This window comes from Myotis lucifugus, unplaced genomic scaffold (assembly GCF_000147115.1).
Source record: "Myotis lucifugus unplaced genomic scaffold, Myoluc2.0 scaffold_121, whole genome shotgun sequence".
Classification (NCBI taxonomy): domain Eukaryota; kingdom Metazoa; phylum Chordata; class Mammalia; order Chiroptera; family Vespertilionidae; genus Myotis; species Myotis lucifugus.
The window spans coordinates 866586-888692 of record NW_005871169.1 but is presented as its reverse complement, the minus strand read 5'-3'; the positions used below and the strand labels follow the sequence as shown (position 1 = coordinate 888692).

Genomic DNA, 22107 nt, shown 5'->3' with positions numbered 1-22107 from the left:
CAAGAATGTGGAGAAAAGGGAACCCTCGTACACTGCTGGTAGGAATGCAGACTGATGTAGCCACTGTGAAAAACAGTATTGAGTTTCCTCAAAAATTTAAAATTGGAGCTGCCTTTTGACTCACTGGTCACACTTCTGGGAATATATCCTAAGAGTCCTGAAACACCAGTCAGAAAGAATATTCCACCCCTATGTTCATTACAGTGTTATTTACAATAGCCAAGATCTGGAAACAGATCTGTTTATCAGTAGATGAGGGGATAAAAAGCTATGGTACATTTACACAATGGAATACTACCCAGCCGTAAGAAAGAAGGAAATTTTACCCTTTGCAACAGCATGGATGTACCTGGAGAATATAATGCTTAAGTGAAATAATTCAGTCAGAGAAAGACAAATACCATATGAACTCACTTATATGTGGAATCTAATGAACAAAAGAAACTGATTAACAACAAAGTAGAACCAGAGGCATGGATACATGGAACAGACTGACAGCTGTCAGGGGGGATTGAAGTGGAGACTAGATGAAAGAAGGTGAAGGGATTAGCCATGGAACATGTATGCATAACCCATAGACACAGACAATAGTGTGGTAATGGCCAGAGGGAAGGGTGAGCAGGGGCTGGGTGGAGATGGGCAAAGCAGGGGGCACGAGGTAGAAATGGGAACATCTGTAACAGTGTCAACAATAAGAACAAAGTGAAAAATAGAATTGGTGGGATTTGAGAAGTGCACAGCAACATCCTTGTCAAGAGAAAGTGGGATTCCAGTAACACATGGCATGTGTTGCCATCACAATTACTCAGATTAACACAGATCATGAGATGAAGTGCAAATAGAAGGTACGATTCTGAGAGAGAAAAATGTCTGACATCTAAGCTCCTGGTTCTGGGCCTTCAAACTCTTAAGATTTACACCATTGCATCCCTGGTCCTCAGGCCTTCAGACTCAGATTGAATTGTACCAACAGAGGTTCTCCAGCTTGCAGATAGCAGACTGTGGGATTTCTCAGCCTCCCTAACTCTGTGAGCCAATTCCATAATTAATATATTTATAGTTCTTTTTCTATTGACTCTGTTTCCCTGGAGAATTCTTACTAATACACGTCTGATTCTGAAATGGTTTTCTAAAAAAATATAAAAGACTTCAATATATATATAAATATATTCTGTCGAATTATAAAGGTTTCTCTGTAAAAAGTAGGAAAAATAATCAAAAGGGAAAAGAATTTTGGAAAGAAAACTGAAGAATTCTTGATTAAAGGAAAATTACATTGTGATATTTAAAAGAAAATGAACATTTGGTGGCACGGATTTTTATAAGACTATTGAATTTTCATTTGGGGTGCATGATCAAACTTTTATTTCAGACATTTGGAGCAGATTTCAATGCATTTTAGGAAGTACATGTGGAAACGGAAACCTGTCATTTGTAGTTGATGGAATCATTTCATACCATCATATTTTGGATAAAATATTTGTGATTCAAGTCTGATTTTGAAAACTCTAAAAGTACAATAATTTTGTTTAAACAGAAAGTACCTAATTTGTTTCTAAATTGCTTCCTTTTCCTTTATTTTTCAGGTTACTATATGTGGGTAGGGGTTAACCATGCTTCTATTCTTGACCATTTAGACAGCAGGGCTTATCTGAACAGCTCTGTGTTTCACTGCTTGGGCAAGAGCTGCCATTTGCAATTCTATTATGCTATGGAAAACAGTGTTCTGAGAGTAAGTCTCTATAACAATAAGGTAAGAAGAAACTTGCATTTATTTCAAAACCATTGAGTAAATGAAATTTCTAATCTTGGCAACTTCTGTTTCAATTTTCAGTTATGTAGGCTTTAGGTATTCTTTAGCTTGATTTTATTTAGTATACATTTAAAAACAAATATTAAGAAGCTGGTTTAGGAAATACTGCCATATGCAAAAGCCAATGTGATAATTTGCAAAAGCAATGTGATAATCCTATATAATAAAAGGCTAATATGTAAATTGTCCCCTTGACCGGGAGTTTGCAGCCCCTCCCCCCCAGCCGGTCCCGCCCCTGATCAGCCCCCTCAATTGGGGGCATGGCTGGCCCACCCATCTCCCATGTTCCCCGGGCCAGCACCATCTGATCGGCCCCGATTGGGGTGGGCTGGCTGGACCCTACCTGTGCATGAATTCGTGACCAGGCCTCTAGTATATCATAAAACTGTTAACATTAATAAAAATATATTAAAGAAACTATAGGTCTAATAAAATGAGCTATTTGGGAATCTTGTTGCCTCTCTATTGAAGCTCTAATATGATCTGTTTTGGATTTTAGATCTGTATACCACTAAAGTTCTAAATATGATGGAAGCAAATTACTCGTTCTTGTACCAGTAGATAAATTTTAAAGGCTGGCAATTACTAATTAAATACAGACAAATGAGTCATTTGAATGAAAGAAATGGCACAATGGGCAGAGTAAAAGTTGTGGTGGTAATGCTAGCCTAAGCCTTTTTTTTTTTCAACCTAACTATAACTAAAAACAATTCTCTACATGTGGGAAAATACCTGAGACACTGAGAATTTCAATTGTGAGGAAAAATTTACTTATAAATAGAAGTAAATAAATCATAGGGGTAAACAGCAATCATTCTAGAAATGGGGAATATTTGACAATAATTGCAATAATTCTGGTTTTGGAAAAAGACAGTAAAAGCATCCAAATTTGTTTCCTTTGGCTCAGGATACTTTGGGTAAATCCAGGTGAAACTTGCGCATGACTTCAGCTAGATTCATTTTTTTAACAAATATTTATTTATCATCTGCACTTATTAAGTGCCAATAACCATCTGTCAATAGCATTTTCTTCTCTTTCACCCTCAAATTTCAGAATGCTTATTAGCAAGATATTTGAAAATTCAAGATGAAGTCTTTTTCTTCCTACTTCTATTATATCACTTCCACCTTTCCCTTTTGTGTCATTTTCATCATGTCTTCTTTCTTCTAGTTTTCTTTTCCAAGATATTCACAGAGTTCTAAAACATAAAGTTGGATGAATACTCTCATTAGATGGCCTAACACATTTTCCTTTGTTACGGGAATGAGACACAATGTCTAGCATTCTGTAACTAGGTTATATTTTTGTAATAGTATGTATTTTGCAGTAGTATTTGGCAGCCTAATGCCCTGGAATCTATTTGGTATATTTCATTCAATTTGCAAAAATATCTCCCTGCTGTTTCTGTAGTTCTCAAAACTTTCCAGATACATGGGGGAAAGTTTACAAAACAAACAAATAGGTCTCTGTTCATCATCTAGTAAGGCAATAACCATAGCAACAGCCTATCTTTTATCCTGAGGAGAGTATCCTTGTCAGTGAGCCAAGGGCAGTGCCCAACTTGTGCTGCTTCTACATATTTTCTAAATTCCCACTGGCAAACAGGAAGAAAACAGTTGGGGCAGGAAAGACAGTGCCTTAGAAATATCTTTTCTTGAATGATACAGTTTTTCAAGCCATAATAAACTTTCCTTGAAGGAAGGTCTTTATAGTACATGATCCTATCCTGCACACAATAAAAAGTAGTTACAAATAAAATCAAATAAACACTTGAAATTGGTTCCTTTTATTTTCTTGACTGGAAGAGGGAAGGATAGGCAGATATCTCTAAAATATGTAGTAATAAATATTTTTCTTAAAGGGTAAAATGGCATTATTGATGCTGGTCTGGGGCAGTAAAGACATTTTTAAAATTTTTATTTATTGATTAAGATAATAAAAAATTAGAATATCACTTGAAAGGCTTTTCTGAACTGGGAGTCTCTTTCACATTGACATCTGTTGAAAGTAACTAGATAAGAGTCTGTGAGGACAGAAATAAAATAAAAGCTGATTTTGTTTAGTTGGGGTTAATTATTTTTCTTTTTCATTGTAGCATGAGACAGGAAAATGTGGTAGAAAAATCTGGATTTCATACACAATATACAATTAACTTTGTGTATGAAATTCCATTTACGATATAGAAAGAACTCTGCTCATTTTTTTAAAAAAATGTAAATGCACTCTTCTTCTAGTAGAACAGAGGGGAATCAATTAGTCATTGTGAAAAAAGAGCACAGTTGCTCTCAGTTATTCTCATAAAATGAAAGTGAGGGGAAGTGATGAATACAGCTTGCCAAGCAGTGTCACTAAAAGCATCTGTGGAGGACGAGTGTCTTGATGCAGAATAACTGAAGTCGCATAGGATATAATTAGCAAAAAAATTCTTGTGTGTCTCACCTTTTTATAACTCCAGTTCACCCTGATGTGACCATGAAAGCATGTCTAGCATGTATGTTTCACTGTCTGTGTTAAGAGTTGATATAAATAAGTCTTAAGAGTTGATATAAATAAGTCATGAAGTGAAGTACATTTTAGTAGGTTTAGGCTATCTTCTGAAATATTTAAGACTTGAAAATAGGAGTAGAAATCAGAGGGTAAAGGACTAAGTTGAAAATAGATTCATTTTCTAGAAAATCTTGGATATGAACCAAATAAGTGAAGCCAACTATGGAGATAAATGCTTGCAAGAGTGTGAAAAGGTGTGAGTGTCATGTGTCATTACAACTAGATGTCACCTTCCAGTGCCATTGCCTATCTCACAGTAAAAGGAGGGCACAGAGGCATCTCAAAGCTCAGCCTAAGACATAATTGTGCCACTTTTTGCATTTCCACTGTGTTGATATATGAAAAATTAATGCACCCTATAGGTAAATATTCTGAACATTACCAGGTAAATGTCAAATTAATTTGACTGTTTGATAAAATCCAAAGAAAAATAGGATTATTTCAGAGCATATGGACATAGTCACCAATTATAAAGCCCAATACCAGAGGCAAAATTTTGGAGTACATTAGAGACTTTTATTGAGCATGTTACCTCATAATGCATCCTATATAATAAAAGCCTAATATGCAAATCAACTGAAGGGTAGAACAACCCACCGCTATGACGTGCACTGACCACCAGGGGGCAGATGCTCAATGCAGGAGCTGCCCCCAGCCCACAGGCCCCAGGTCAGCCAAGGTGGGTGCCAGTGGAGGGCCCCCTGATGGCCCCACCGGTCGCTCCTTAGAGGGAGGTGACCGGCGGCAGTGGTGGGGGGCAGGGCTGGCGAGTGGGTGGCTCCAGGCCGGCCAAGGAGGATGCCAATGGGGACCCCCCCAATTGCCTCACTGGTCACCCTGCAGATCAGCCCTGATCACCGGCCAGGCCTAGGGACCCTACCCGTGCACCAATTTCGTGCACTGAGCCTTTAGTAGTAACATAATTCTGCATACACTTTGCAACCTGGGAAATGATCATTATACAGATGTATAATATAGCATGTTATACATTCTGTAGGTTTGGACAAATGATAATGGCATATGCATCATTATATTATCATACAGACTATTTTCACTGCCCTAAACATCCTTGGTACTCCACCTATTCGTGTTCCCCCATTTCCTTTGTTTCCTTTAAAAAATGTTATACACCCCTTTCACCAATGCTTTAGATTTCTTAGCACTTAATATCATACAGGTAGGGTAAACTCTATTAAAATGTAATTAAGAGAGTACGTATGTAAGTATGAGAGTGGAATGTGGGGAATGAGTAATGTCTTTTTATTCTAATCAAAGGAAGAAGAAATATTTTGGACATACAATACATCAACTCACAAAAAATGGGTGAAAACAGATGTGTTAATACCAGAAGGACTGAAGACATTTAAGGTATAAAAGGGAAGAGCAAGGATTTTTTTTATCATGTTTCATTATTAGCTGTGTAGTGGTGAATTTATCACCCATTGCTAAATTTAAATTAGCATTTACATTAAAGATGTAGACTTATATGTTTGGGGAAAGTGATTACCTACTTCTTTTCATTCTGCCTAGACCTTCTCAGGCTAAACTTCTCCTTAGTGGAGGACCCAGAGTGAAAGTTGTCTCTAGAAAACTTACTTGGTCTTTTGTTGAAATTGTGCTGAAATAATTACGTGACAACATTTTCTTAAACTTTCATATTAAATGTTTGCCTGTCATTTCTTTCTTTTCTAATATTATAGCAATATCACAAAATAGAGTAAGTTAGTGGGATAACATTTTAATATCTGATATTAATTGCTATTTAGAATTTTATTTTTGAAGTGCAGTAATTTAATATAAATATATACTTTAATGCAACATAAAATAAATGTATTGCATTAAAGTATATATTTATATTGGAATATAAGTATATGTATAGCTTCTGAAAGCAATTTAATTCCTTATGCTAATGCCATATTCATACATGCCTCTAGGTGTTAAAAGGGAGAACCCAAATGACACTAATCTGTAATCATGAGATTTTTCGAATCCTGTTTACTTCTGAGGTTGGGATTTCTGAACCATAGCATTTTTGTAGCAATCTCAGTAAAGTTGAGGCTTATAACATAGCCTACTGAGTTAACATTTTGACACTATTTAAACTTTTCTAAGCTGACACCTATCTTTATAAGACTTTATAAGAAATGAGTACTAAATGTTTGGAGTTTCATCTTTTTTATGTAGACTGAATGTTAAAATTTTGTTAATTAACCCCAAGATAAAACAAAGTAAAATATAAAGAAAATAATTTAGAAGTTATTCTAGGTTTCCAAGTGCATATTAAATGTAAGTAGATTTTAATAGTGGCAGATTTTGGGGACTTAAGTTTAAATTTTGAGACAAGTTTAAATTTTTCAATATTAGAACTCAAACTGATATTTCTACATGTCTGATTGCTTGCTGTTATGAAAATATACAGCTTTAGATCCAATAATTTTATACATTTTTACTGTGATACTCATGGGAAAGTGTATAGAAGATTACAAAGTTTTCTTAATGTTAGATATTTAAATTCAATATTATTTTCTAGACTAAATCATTAAGTATATTTGCAAACTGAACTTGATCTTAAGTAATTCTTAACAAACAATAAATTGGTTGTTCATGTTTTTGCAAAGCAGAAAACTTATTCAGAAACTTTAAGCTGGAAGAGATAAAAGAAGTTGGCTTTTATTTCTAGTATCTTATTTACATGTTAACAACTTCTAGTTCACCACTGTTCAATTGAACTTTCTGTGGTAATGGAAATTTTCTATATCTGTGCTTCCCAACATGGTAGCCACAAACTGCATGTGACTAATTAAACACTTAAAATGTGGCTAGTGCCACAGAGGGGCTGAATTTTAATTAATTTAAATTGAAATATCCCAAAGTAGCTATGGGCTATCATATTGGACAGTAGAGAATTAGTATTTGCTATCCAGTCAGCTCTTTCTGTCTGTCTTTTCCTCTTGGTGTTCACTATTGCTCTTGGTAGAATCTGAAGGAAGATTAATACTTTGACATTGCTTTGGCGAGTGTGGCTCGGTTGGAGCATTGTCCTGTACACCAGAAAGGTGGTGGGTTCAATTCCCAGGCAGAGCACATGTCTAGGTTGCAGGTTCAATCCCTGGTTGGGGTGTGTGTGGGAGACAACTGATGGATGTTTCTCTCTCACGTGGATCTCTCTCTCTCCCCCGCCTCTTTTTCTCTCTCTCAAATCAATTTAAAGAATCAGTTCCTACAGAAGTATTTTGATATTATCTTACATTGGACTAGGAACATATGGTTGTTTCACTAGCTAGTATTGTATACCTTCAGAAAAGCTAGTGATTTGATTGAAGAAAATGAGATTTATTTCCTTTAATTTAAGCTTTGATTATTAAAGATATTCTTTTTTGATAAAAATTAATATATTTTTATATTTTTTAAATTTTCTATTCTTCTGATGCATCCCTTACCATTTGCATGACATTTCTCTTCATTCCAATACTACTTTCAGTAGGTAAAAAATATGCATAGCTATTGCTGTGTGCATAGTGACAATTCTTAGTCTTTTCCTTAAATATTAAAGAGAGACAGCTACAAAGATGAGACCAAGTAAATAGTTTGCAGTCAGGGATATCGTTGAGGTTTAAGTGGGATGCTATACTTCACCTGATCATGGGCATGGGTGGTTTCTCAGAGGCTTCAGTGGATCTAATGTGCCCATTAATCTTACGTGTGTGGGTTAAGCTCAAATAAGAACTTTGTTATCAGTTGTATTTGCCTGCTCTTTAAACAAATGTTTTCTTAATAATTTAATCTCTATTATTATTATAATTAGTCTTTTTAAGAGATTATGAACTCAATTTTTTTTCTTTTTTTTTTTCCCCACTAAAGATTATATTCGAAGGGGCTCTTTTAAGCCAGAGAAGTTTTATTGGGCTGGATCAGCTCTGGGTCTACGTGTGTGCACAGGCCCCGTCCATAAAGTCTTGCTCTGCAGGTGAATTCACTTGTGCCAGTGGTCAGTGCATTGCCCAGGAATCAGTCTGTGACTCTCGGCAGGACTGTTCTGATAAGACTGATGAAGACCCGGTGAATTGCTGTAAGTGAATCAATAGTTTACTCATGAACATGCTCCAAATCATGACTGTGGTTGGAGTTAAAACACTAGACTTTGTTTCAAGCAAGGTAAAGCTAATATGAAATAAGATGAATGTATATTCTCATTCTGAAGCTATTAGCACTGTTCCTTGCAGGGGTCTCTATGCTAGCACTAATGAAAGAGCTGACTCTATAGCAATTACTAATTCTCTGCTGTGAATTGGTGGTTATTGCTAGCACTGCAAAACCTCCCTGTTCAACAAATGAATAGTTGTCATTAGTGGTGTGTGTGTGTGTGTGTGTGTGTGTGTGTGTGTGTGTGTATGTGTTTACCTTAAAGAGAGAAATGGGTAGGAGAGGGAACCTCTTTCTAGTTTTCCCCTTGGAGATATAGATTATATATTGCTAACCTTTATAAATGTAGGACTTTTCCCATTCTGACCAATTATGTAGGAAAAAAAGCCCAACACCTTTCTTTCAGGCCTTTTATGGAGCGTATTTGATAGGAGTGATGACAAGAAACCTATACAGTGGGGCCTTGACTTAAGAGTTTAATTCGTTCCGAGACCGAGCTCGTTAAGGAGCTCGTTAAGGAGCTCGTTCACTCAAATTACTCTGTCAACTCAATGCAAAAAATCGGCCGAGAGACAGCTGGTATCTCAAAAAACTCGTTAGTCTTAGTCGGGACACTCGTAAGTCAAGGCCCCACTGTATCTATTCAAGCCTAGTCATATTTTTAAAAATATATAATTTAACCACATGATGATTCTCATATGATGTAACTTAGCAACTAAGATACTGTGTGTCTCTTTAGAAATGATGAATTCCAACTAAATGAATACAATTCTTATATCTCAAACAAATGGTTTTTTTATTTATTTACTTTTATTTTAGCATTTGATTTTGGATATGTTTTTCCCATTTCTTTTCCTGTATTGAGGTTTTATTAATTAAACAACTGGCATTTCCTTCCACAAAATATGTATATAAAAAATACTGTGTGTGTGCACCAAAAAGGATGGTAGAATACATAGATCTGTGTTTAAGTAAAACCAGGAGAAAATAATGTGTGAAAAAATTACTTTACTTGTAGAACTTGTTAGAGCTTTTAAAATGCTAATGTAAATTTTGACACCGTAAAGGAAAAGTTGGTACAATGTTCAAATGAAAGAAGCTTAAACCAAGAATTCAGTGCAATGTATGTATGTATGTATGTATGTATGTATTTATTTATTTTTAAAATATATTTTATTGATTTTTTACAGAGAGGAAGGGAGAGGGATAGAGAGTTAGAAACATCGATGAGAGAGAAACATCGATCAGCTGCCTCCTGCACATCTCCCACTGGGGATGTGCCTGCAACCAAGGTACATGCCCTTGACCAGAATCGAACCTGGGACCTTTCAGTCTGCAGGCAGACGCTCTATCCACTGAGCCAAACCGGTTGGGTACAATGTCTTTATTTTTTATGATGATACCATCTCTAGATATCTTTCATATATTTTTAAAATTATTAAATATTAAAATACTTCCCAATGGCTAAGGAAAATATATACATGTTTAGTGGAGAAAAAATTCTTATGGTTTCTTAATAAATATTAACAAACATTTTTGTAATATAATCATACTCAAATCTAATATCTGCTTATTGAATGGAACCTTCCCCATTCATTTCCAAATGTACTTTTTTCTTATGTGATAGAAAACTGGTTTACTTCTGAACTAGAGAGTTCATAAATATTTTAATTTTTATGATCCAGAAGAATTTTCCTCACATGTCCCAATGAAATTATTTTTCTTTGCCAATATGCTGTAGTGGTTAAATATGCAAGAGAAAGTTGTGTCATAAATTAAAAATATTACTCTCAGTGATGAACTCAGTGAAATTTCATTGAAATTACCAACAGTGGCATATCTCATGCTCTGATTAGAGATGGTGATGTGTCTTCTATAATCACAGAAACTTAAATAAAAGCAACCAAAATAACCAAAGTCATTCATTATAATAAATACATTTTGTTTATAATATGAATTGATGATCTTTGAGATTTTATATATAATTAGTATTTAACATACAAGGTATCATAAGACATTTATTCATTTCCAGAATGTTTGGTCCTCTCGGCCGGCCCTGCCCTCAATAGGGGGTGTGGGGGTTGGGGTCACCCGTGGGCCATGGGAGGTTGTCCAGTCCTCTCTCTGTCGTGGGGGGGGGGGGGGGCAATCGGGGATGGGGCTGGCTGGGGGGAGGGACCGTTAGGCTGTTGTGGGGGGGCCGATCGGGGCCCACATTGGCCGGTTGGGCTGCCATAGTGCACCTCATAGCGACTAGTCGTTCCGGGTCATTCCACCATTCCAGTCACTTGGCTTTTATATATATAGATAGTGCAGTTAAATTCCAGAATATTAGCTTTAAAAAAAAGCCTTTTCTAGTATACTGGAACAAATGCCAGGGGTTAAAATAACTGAACAATTCACCATGATTTTTACAGAGGTGATTGTACCATTTTGCTTTTAAATATGTATGGTGATGCATTTTAAAAAATCAATTTTCATTTTTCAAAGGACAGTGGTGTTTAGTGTTCCATAGAAAGTGCAATAATTGGCATTTTACCTTATAAAGCTAGGTCATAGGTGCTTAAGATTATATTTAAAAAAAAAGAAGAGACTCTCCTTTGAGGAATACGTTTTTATCAATATTGGTATCCTATAAACTCTTGTAGCCTGAGATGAGAAAAAAAAAACATATTCAGAAATAGATTTTCACTTAGGTATTTGGTTAAATGACATTTCCTTTCCATATTGATTCACCATTAAGTAATGTGTACCATCCAAGTAATGAAAGAAATGGTTTGAACTTTTTCTCCTAAAGCCAAATGTCAATATTTATACAACCCAAAGTTACTGTGTCTTGAAATCTCCTTTACATCTTTGCAGTCGAATGACACAGGCACAGTTGTGAAGAGTCTGTCTAAGGGTTTGGTGATGCTTGGGTCATGTTGTATTTTCCATTTCCACACTTATTGATCTTATCGCCATTTCACACCATTACCTAGTTGGGGAATAGAGTGGTTACTAGCATAATAGGTTACTACAGTGGCTATCTGCAGTCAATAAGTTTGTTATTCGCATGGACTTGCTTCCTTTGTGTATCAGTATATAATTTATTTCTCCAATATGGCAATATTGAATTTATTGCCCAAGCAGGGACATTTGAGAGGAAAATGAGAGGTATTAATTATTATACTAGGATGACAAGCATAAACTGAGGCAGTTGTGGGCCAACACAGATGTGTGGTCACCATATCTATGAAGATTTTCTATGCCAGGGAAATTTGTCTCTTATGAACTAGGGGGAGATGGGAAGATTTCTGACCAAGTTCATAGCCAAGAATTTGAAACTCGTAAGCACATTTAAGAGGTCAAGTATATATTTTGAATTTTGCATATTTCTGCATCCCACCAATTGACTTAGATGAACTTGGAGGTGGCCTATAGGTGGCACAGTTCATAGAGGACCAAGGAAATAGACCAGAGGATTTTCTGGATGTCCAGGGAGACAGTCACAGCTAGGTCATAGGTGCTTAGGATTATGTAAAGACACCAGAAGAGACTCTCCTTTGAGGAGTAAGTTTTTATCAACAGTATTCTATAAACTCTTGTAGCCTGAGATGAGAAAATAAAAACATATCTAGAAACAATAGATTTCCACTTAGATATATGGGTAAATGGCATTTCTTTGTCATATTGATTCAACATTAAGTAATGTGCCCCATTTTTCATTATTATACTATAGTTAATTCACTTGTTTTTATTTTTTTTGGGGGGGGGAATCCACTTGAGGGAGAAAATAATATTTGCTTGCAAAGAAAAAATATCTTACATTATGTATCCATTATGTGATTATTTAAACAAGAATAGCTCTGAGGTCTAAACATTTGATTTACTTGTAGAGATAATGCAGTGGCATTATTTACAAAGTGCACTTTAGTGTTTTAGAGTTGACATGTTAGTGATGAAATATCTGGTCATGAAACCAGGCATTCCTATTTATAGAAACTTGAAAATCCTTTGATTAAGATATAGTGAGTTTATTCAAAATACTTGTCAAATGATCATATTATTTAAAATTGAAAATAATGTAGATGAGCCACACATATAATAATGAAGTATTTTTAATAAAGAGACAGAATGTCTGGTTTAGGGAGGTTTCAAAGTATAAGCTTTGACATCAGATAGTTCAATGTGTGGATATTCCATTTACTAAAACCATAGGCAAGAGGCTTACTGCTAAAGTTCCATTTTTCTTTTGGGGGGAATAATTACACTTACTGTGTAGGGTATTTGTGAAGATAATAATATATGCAAAATACCTGGCACATACTTGGATGTCAGTGGTAACATGTCTGTTGTTACTGTTATTAAAACAATATAGTATTATGATCATAGGGAGCTTGTGAAAAATAGATGTTTTCTGACCAAAATTTATTTTGTTCTCCCTTCTGCTATTATAAAAAATGCATCTGTATAAAGAGAAATATATGAAAATATTTTAAAATTAATTGTATTAATTTATTCTCCAATCTGCTAAGATTCTTATTTTAGGAAATAAACACATAACTAATTTTTCAAAAGCACAAATCAACTTGTTTGAATTTCTAGTTTACCGCCCAGCCCTCTGAAACCTAATTTTTTTCTTAGTAATATATTGACAAAAGTAGGAAAAATGCTTATGAAGCTTATCCCAAATCCTGACTTTCTCTAGCACTAGTTTTTTTGTGATAAATAAAGGAACTTAAAAGTATTTTTGAACTTTTAGTTGTGTACTAAGAGGGAAAAACAACAGAGTTTGGAATATCTAATTTACCTGCAATTCCAAATTGGTTAGCTTTTGTTTTTTGTTTTTGTGAAACTGTTAAAATAGAATGTAGAAAAAATACTAAGGTCCTGAACTCAAGTTCTTTAGGTGCCCAGAATTAATTTAAATTTCAACTTTTTCAGTGGATATTTTTTACTACCATCTCAGCAGGTGAATCTTGTTCATCTTGGCAGGTGAATTAGTTACTTCCTGAAAATCTGTAGAGTTTCACCTTGCATCATCCTATATAATAAAAGCCTAATATGCTAAGTGTCCAGTTGTCCAGTCAACCAATCAAAGTGTAATCCTATCTAATAAAAGAGAAACATGGTAATTAGCTTACAACCGCTACCCTTCCCATTGGCTAATCAGGGCGATATGCAAATTAACTGCCAGCCAAGATGGCGGCCGGCAGCCAGGCAGCTGGAAGCGAACATGAGGCTTGCTTGCTTCAGTGACAGAGGACTCCAACATTCCCCGCCTGCCTTGCCGGCCCCTGAGCTTGCAGTTTGAAACATTGTAACAAATATAGAAGCTAAACAAAACCCCAGAAACCAGCTTTCAGCCGGCCGGGATCTCAGAGCTGGAGTTGAAACAGTGTTTCGATTATAGAACCCAAACAAACCAGATACCTGCTTTCAGCAACCGAGGCCTCAGAGCTGGAACCAAGCCTCAGAGCTAAAGCTGGCCCAGAATAAAAAAGAAAAAAAAAGAAAAAAAGGAGCGGTTGGGAGCTTCAGTCACCGGCCAGCCTGAAAACAGCCCTCAGCCCCTCACCCAGACTGGCCAGGCACCCCAGTGGGGACCCCGACCCTGAAGGGTGTGTGACCAGCTGCAAAGAGCCATCATCCCCTCATCCAGGCTGGCTAGGCACCCCAGTGGGGACCCCCACCCTGATCCAGGACACCCTTCAGGGCAAACCAGCCAGCCCCCACCCATGCACCAGGCCTCTATCCTATATATTAAAAGAGTAATATGCCTCCCAGCACCAGGATCAGCAGAGCCGCGAGGCCTCCCGGCACCGGGATCAGAGTGACAGGGGCCAGCGCCCAAACCCCCTGATCGCCCTGTGACTCTGTGTGTGACAGGGGGCGGGGCCACAACCTCCCTATCCGCCCTGCTCTGTTCGTGACAGGGGAAGGTGCCCCAACCCCCTGATCATCCCTGCTCTGTGCCTGATAGGGGGGAGCTCCCCAACCCCCTGATCGGCCCTGCTCTGTGTGTGACAGGGTGCGGCGCCCCCAACCCCCCCTCCCCCCACGGGCCCTGCTCTGTGTGTGATGGGGTAGAGCCATAACCTCCCTATTGGCCCTGCCCTGAGTGTGACAGTGGCAGTGCCCCAACCCCCTGATCGGCCCTTCTCTGTGTGTGACAGGGGGCAGTGCCCCAACTCCCCTATCGGCCCTACTCTGTGAGTGACAGGGGGGAGCTCCTCAACCCCCTGATGGGCCCTGCTCTGTGCGTGACAGGGTGGAGCTCCCCCACCCCCTGATGGGCCCTGCTCTGTGCGTGACAGGGGGCAGCGCCCCAATCCCCTGATTGGCCCTGCTCTGTGCATGACGGGGGAGCTCCCCAACCCCCTGATGGGCCCTGCTCTGTGCGTGACGGTACGGAGCCCCAACCCCCCTAATGGGCCCTGCTCTGTGCGTGACAGGGGGGAGCTCCCCAACCCCCTGATGGGCCGTGCTCTGTGCGTGACAGGGGGGAGCTCCCCAACCCCCTGATGGGCCGTGCTCTGTGCGTGACAGGGGGCAGCTCCCCAACCCCCTGATTGGCCCTGCTCTGTGCGTGACAGGGGGTGGTGCCGCAACTTCCCCATCGACCCTGCCTTGAGTGTGACAGGGGGTGGTGCCCCAACCCTCCAATCGGCCCTACCCTGAGCGTGACTGAGGGTGGCATCGCAATCTCCCAATCCGCCCTGCTCTGTGCATGACAGGGGGCAGCGCCCCAACTCCCCAATCGGCCCTGCTCTGAGCCCGACCAGGGGCTGCACCTAGGGATTGTGCGTGCCCTCTGCCACCCGGGAGCAGGCCTAAGCCAGCAGGTCGTTATCTCCCGAGGGGTCCCAGACTGCGAGAGGGCACAGGCTTGCCTGAGGAACCCCCCTCTCCCCCCCGATTGCACACATTTTTGTGCACCGGGCCTCTAGTCCTATCTAATAATAGACAAACATGGTAATTTACCATACCTTCGCTATGCCTCCCATTGGCTAATCAGCGAGATATGCAAATTAACCATCAACAAAGATGACGATTAGTTTGCATACATAGGCGTGAAGCGGCGGAGTGAAGACTGAAGGCAGCTCTGGCCGGAGCAGTGAAGGCTTGAAGGCGGCTCCGGCTGGAGCGAAGGCCTGGGTCCTGGGTGCCAGAGGAAAACCGGTGCCGGCAGCCAGGGGGAGGGAAGGCCTATTTCATGAATCTTTTTGTGCAGCAGGCCTCTAGTATGCTAATGATATGCTAAGGCCGCTCCACAGCTCTATTATGTGCACTGACCACCAGGGGGCAGACAGTCAACTGGTCAACCAGTTGCTATGACGTGCATTGACTACCAGGGGGAAGATGCTCCTACTGGTGAGCTTGCTGCTGGGTTCTGGCTTATCGGGATTGAGCTAGACGGGCCAAACATGCTTTGGAGCCAACCTCCCATGTCCCCCCCCCCCCCCCCCCAGCCCCCATCATGCACCAGTGGAGTCCCTTGGTCTGGCCTGCGCCCTCTTGCAATCTGGGACCCCTTGGGGGATGTCAGAGAGCCGGTTCCAGCCCGATCCCACAAGGCAGGCTGAGGGACCTCACTGGTGCACAGATTCATGCACTGGGCCTCTAGTTAAATATAATGGAGATGGCCAACCAGGATCTAAGCTGCCAGACTTGTAGCTAGAAGAATATAGACAGGGGATGCCTCACACAGCACATGGGAATCCTTGTGAAATTGGAAAGTAAAACTATCCTGATAAGCAGAAAACATTCTTTACAAAGTAGAATGATTATTCTCACCTCCTAAGTTGATTGGCTAGTATAGGTCAACGTTTCCTTGTATGCTCCAACTTCATTTCTCCTTACCTATTTTCTGTTCCATGCATAACAGCCAATCATCTCATGTGTGACTTTGAGTCTGGTTTCTGCGGCTGGGAGCCATTTCTCACAGAAAATTCACACTGGGAATTTGTGAAAGGATTTACTGGTGGAGAGAACCATCTTCCTGAGGCTGATCACCCAGCAAACACAAATCATGGTAGGACATTAAAAAAAAATTAGTTATCTTTCTTTCATGTTTGGAACGATGATACTGTGTATTTTCCATTCTTTCTAAATATTATATACATGGAACTTTGGTTTGTCTTGCTTTAAACTCTCCTGATCAACTTAATAGTTTGCAGTTAATTGAGTTTCTTGGAAGAAGCATTATTTTAATAATCAACATTTTGTTGCATTTTTTAAAAGGTTGGAATAAAGGCATAAGTAAGGGGGGCGGTTTCTGGTAATTTTCTCTTCTTGCCAGGAATTATGTACAGTAGGCTTGCCTTCCTTTTAGGACCAATCCAATTTTTTGCAAAACAGAAAGAAAAATAGCTTAATCTGCCTTCTGGGAGTTGAGAAAAGAGATTTAGCATTATCTATAAAATAAATCTGGAAATACTTGAATGAAAGTTAATCACTGAGGGTTTCTTTGTAAGAAACAATCTTACTTCTACCTCAGATACATTTTTAACCACCATTAACATTTTGACTTATCTACCTGGCTGGTGTGGTTCAGTGGTTGAGCATCGAACTATGAACCAGGAGGTCACAGTTTGATTCCTGGTCAGGGAACATGTCCAGTTGCAGGCTCAATCCACAGTGTGGAGAGTGAACAGGAGCTGGTCATCAGCTGATTGACGATTCCCTCTCATTATTGATGTTTCTATCTCTCTCCCTCTCTCTTCCTCTCTGAAATCAATAAAATATATTTAAATTTTTTTTTTACATATCCCCTTACAATAGAGCAACTATAACTACACATAGCATTCCATTAAAGATTTTTGAAACTTTTAGGAAAACAGAAGAGTTTTGTTCTATTTTTTTCTTTTGTTTAGATGCCATTGCTCAGATATATTAGTATACTATTAACTTTAAAATAACACAACTGAACTATAGATACACTTTAAGCTCATATAACCCCATGGACATTATTTTATTTGTTTCTCTTTAAGATTTCCAAATAAGTATGCCAAAAGTAACAGTACTGGCCATATTTTTAAATTAGAACCACTGGAAATTGGGTTTGGTTGGGGAGGATATTAGGGTATGGGAGGGAGACTTTGGCCATCTGTCTGTTCTCCAAAACTACAAAACCAGCTCATTATTTGACAGTGGAGTAAGGTCTTAATTTTTGCTTTCGTGCCAATGAGTTTGATTTTTCTTAAAGATTTTTTGGCAGAGTGGATTAAACAAAGTTTAAAATAGAAAGGAGATTTAATTATTGGAACTATATATTCATAGTACATTTTCTCCTGCTCATGTAATGTTTTCTTTTCCTTTTCTCAAACCAGTGATTGAGTACATACCATCTACTAGACTTAGGTGTGTGCAGATGGAAGCCATGGTCTCTGCCTTGAATAGGTCAGACTCTTATAACTGAAGCAGATAAGTAAAGATTTACAATAAGACATTCTAAGTGTTTTATAGGGATGGATGGTGACTCAAGTGGATTTAGATGCCTTATTGTAGAGGATTTCTGACATGTGCACTGAAGATAAATGAAAAGTACCCAGGAAGGCAGAAGTAGAATCAAGGAGAAATGGCAGAACCAATGAGAGATGGCAGGGAATGTGTTTTAATTAGAGGAAATGTCCTGAAAGAGGGTAGGAGATAGGTAGGTAGTTCTGGTTGAGAGATGAGCCTGTTTGGACAAGGATTATAAACAAAACAGGAGAGGATGTAAGGGGATGACAGAGAATGCCTGTAAATTTAAAATTTATCTGGAGGATAATGGTGACTCAATTAGTCATATTTAAGCCTCTGACCAATCAGATTTGTTCTAAAAGGCTATTCTTGCTGAGATAAGGGTAATGGAGAGCATGAAATACTGGGGTAAAAAAAAAAGAATTGAAGTAATATCAATGAGAGATAATGTAGTCCTAAGCCAAGGAATGATTTATAAAAGGAAGCTTCTCACACTGTGTGTTGTGGCCTTAAGTGGCATCTACCATAGCAGGGTAGTGCACACACTAGCTGCCCGGAGTTAAGTAAGGGTGTTGATGCTGCACACATTTGCTAATACCTGTGTGCTTCAGGATCTTTGCTGGCAAATAGGGAAAATAAAGTACCTTCCATGTAAAATTATTATAGGAATTAAAAGAAATATTACCTATTAAGGTGTTTTTTTTTTTTTTTTATAGTAAGAGCTCAATGAACAATAGATATTTGTTGTTCATTCTAACAGAAATAGTCGGAATACACCAGGTCTATGACAGTTAGAAAACACATTTATAAGTCACCTTCAGAGTCTTGCCATCTTTTACTTATCTCTTAATTATGGTTTATGCTAAAAAGATTATAAAAGGGCCCCTTTGTTAAATATTGAAAAATCTACTTTTGTTTTCCTGTGATATAAATAATGTTGAAAGATAACAAACTGATAAAACTGGGGGCAGCTTTTATAATTCAAAGTGTGAGGGACAAAGAAATTGTAGTCTTTATTTATTTACTTATTTATTCATTCATTCATTTATTCATTTATTCATTCCTCACCTGAGGATATTTTTCCATTGATTTTTAGAGAGAGTGGAAGAGTGAGGGAAAGACAGAGAGAAATATCAGTGTGAGACAAACACATGGGTTGGTTTCCTCCTGCATGGCCAGGAGGAGCCTGCAACAGAGATACATGCCCTTGACCGAAATGGAACCGGGGACCCTTCGGTATGCAGGCCGACGCTTCATCCTCTGAGCCAAACTGGCTAGGGCCAGTCTTTCTCTTTTTAGAAAGGACAAATCAAAAAAATATCTCAGTCACTGAGCCAACACTACACCTAAGATTGTGTTATCTAACCTTCAGGTAATCACTATAGTCTTCAATCACAATGAGGAGGAAAACAAAGCAGAACTGGAAGGGAAAGGAGAATGGAATGGAAGTTTCCTGGGAAATGCAGCAGAGTCAGTCTTACAGTTTCCATATCTAAGACCACTGACTTCCAGTGCATTATGTTCTCAGCTTTGTGTTTATGGATCACAGCTTTTAAAAAACTTTAATATCCAGTAATTTTCTTCATACACTCCCATATGTAATTTTACATAAAAGATGACTGGGTTGACATGATGTAGCTTATCTTTTTTGAGTAAAGCCTTGATTTCCATATCCTCCTTTTTTGGTTGGCTTCTACTTTTTCATTCCTAGCTTCTCTGTTAAACATCCAAACAGCCTGTATGCATGGTAGATATATATATAAGTATTTTTGTGATTATTTTACCAAAACTGAGATCATATTGTAACTACTGTTCTTATATTGTTTTCTTCATAATAGATAGCTCCTGGCAAATCCTCTAAGTCATCATCTCATGTTAAAGTATAATTTAAATGCAGTAAAATTCAACCTTTGTGGTGAATAGTTCACTGAGTCTGAATAAGCATATATAATTGTGTAACCATCAGAAGATATAAAAGTTATGTTACCCCCTCCAAAATTCTGCTATGCCACTTTGTAGTCTGATGTGATTTCTGTGCCTTCATCAAATGTAAATGGATTCATACAGTGTGTAACTCTTTGAGTCTGGCTTCTTTCAATCCAAGCATAATGGATTTAAGATTCATCCATGTTGTTGATTGCAGTGGTAGTTCCTTTCTTTTTTACTGCTGAGTAGTCTCTCATTGTATGGATCAACCACCACTTGCTGTTAAACTCACCAGTTAAGGGACATTTGAGTTGTTTCCAAATGTTTGCTGATTATGAATCCTATATAATAAAAGGCTAACATGCAAATAGACCGAACGATGGGACGACTGGTCACTATGATGCGCACTGACCACCAGGGGGCAGACGCTCAATGCGGGAGCTGCCCCTGGTGGTCAGTGCACTCCCACAGGGGGAGCGGCCGCTCAGCCAGAAGCTGGGCTCACAGCTGGCAGGAGCCTCCACAGCAGCGCCAAGAAGGAGCAGTGAGCTGAGCCGTAAGGAGTGAGCAGGCAGGCGGTAAGGAGTAAGGGATCCTGGACTGCAAGAGGGCACAGGCTGGGCTGAGGGACAACCCCCCCCCCCCCACAGTGTATGAATTTCGTGCACGGGCCTCTAGTATATTATAAAATTTGCATTTAGTTTTTTTGTCTGAACGTAAGTTTTTATTTGACTTGAGAGCTCTGTCCAATGCCAATGTAGAATTAATGTTTTCTCTCTGGTTGGTGAGAAAAACCTATCATTTCTGGCCATTTGTGAGCTTTGGGACATGCTGCAGCTGCCCCTTTCACATGTCCCCCCTAGCCTCAAGTGGTTTCCTCACATTCACGCTTTGGTTAGTTCTCACCTGGGATTTGGCAGGGCGTAGTGGGGACCTTTCTGCAGATCTATGGAGTTCTCTCTGTAACCATCTCCTTCTTGGCACTCTGCCTTATAAACTCTAGCCACTTAAGTGTCCCCAAAATACCAACTCCATCTTTTCAACTTGAAGAGGCCACTTTACCCCTCCTGGTTCCCTGCTTCCTACATGGCAGTGGATACTGTCTGGATGGTAAGCTGGGATGATTATATGGCTTAGCTCATGTGTTACCCCACATTAAGAGATCATTCTCTAGTGATCATGCATTTCCATTGTCCTACATTTGAAAACTGTTGTTTAATATATATATTTTTTTATTTTGCTAGCTTAGGATAGAGACTAAATCTGGAAGTAGAAGATGCCTAATTCATTTTGTTTGTTTTTTCATTTCTTTGAACTGGCTATGCCATTCCCCCTTTGATTGATGGTATTATAACAATGCTTTTAAAATTCATTCTTGTACATGTTATCTTACATAGGATGTTTTTAAAGTATTAGTTATCTGGGATTGAGACTTCTATATTTCCACTAAAATATATGTATTTATATTTTTATTAAAATTGATAGGTTACTTCCCCTACAGATTTTAATACTTAAATATTCACTAGCAATATAGGAGTGAATATTTCCATTTACCTACCATAAATAGGCATTTTGTTCTCTTAAAATTTTCCTGTTTCTGAGTGTAAAATGATTTCTTATGGGTGTAAATGGTTTTTATATGAAACCTTTATTTGTATTTCTTAGAAAAATGATCTTTTCAAATATTTACAACTTCTCAATTTATATCTTCTTTAGTTTCTCTAAATAATACTTTATAGCTTTCAATGTATAAGGTTTTTTTATTTTGTTTTGTATTTTTTTAATTTAAATTCTTTATTGTTTAAATTGACCCCATTGACCTCTCCCCAGTGGCTCCCACCCCCTAGCACATGCCCTCACCCCCCTGCTGTCTGTGTCCATTGGTTATGCTTAAATGCATGCATACAAATCCTTTGGTTGATCTCTTACCCCACCCCCCCAACCCTTCCCTTCCTTCCCTCTGAGGTTTGACGGTCTGTTCAATGCTTCTCTGTCTCTGGATCTATTTTTGTTCATCAGCTTATGTTGTTGATTATATTCCACAAATGAGTGAGATCATGTGATATTTATCTTTCTCTGACTGGCTTATTTCACTTAGCATAATGCTCTCCAGGTCCATCCATGCTGTTGCGAATGGTAAGAGTTCTTTTGTTTTTACAGCAGCATAGTATTCCATTGTGTAGATGTACCACAGTTTTTCAATCCACTCATATGCTGATTTTTTATATGA

General features: G+C 38.6%; 1 protein-coding gene across 1 annotated transcript in view; it reads left to right on the top strand.

The window, feature by feature from the left end:
* The window catches only part of MALRD1 (MAM and LDL receptor class A domain containing 1), a 496818-nt gene that overhangs the window by 4725 nt on the left and 469986 nt on the right, over positions 1-22107 (top strand). Inside the window, exons 4-7 of the mRNA XM_023758060.1 lie at positions 1587-1753; positions 5637-5729; positions 8223-8430; positions 16375-16521. Coding sequence (XP_023613828.1) covers positions 1587-1753; positions 5637-5729; positions 8223-8430; positions 16375-16521 — 615 coding nt within the window. The remainder of the gene's footprint in view (positions 1-1586; positions 1754-5636; positions 5730-8222; positions 8431-16374; positions 16522-22107) is intronic.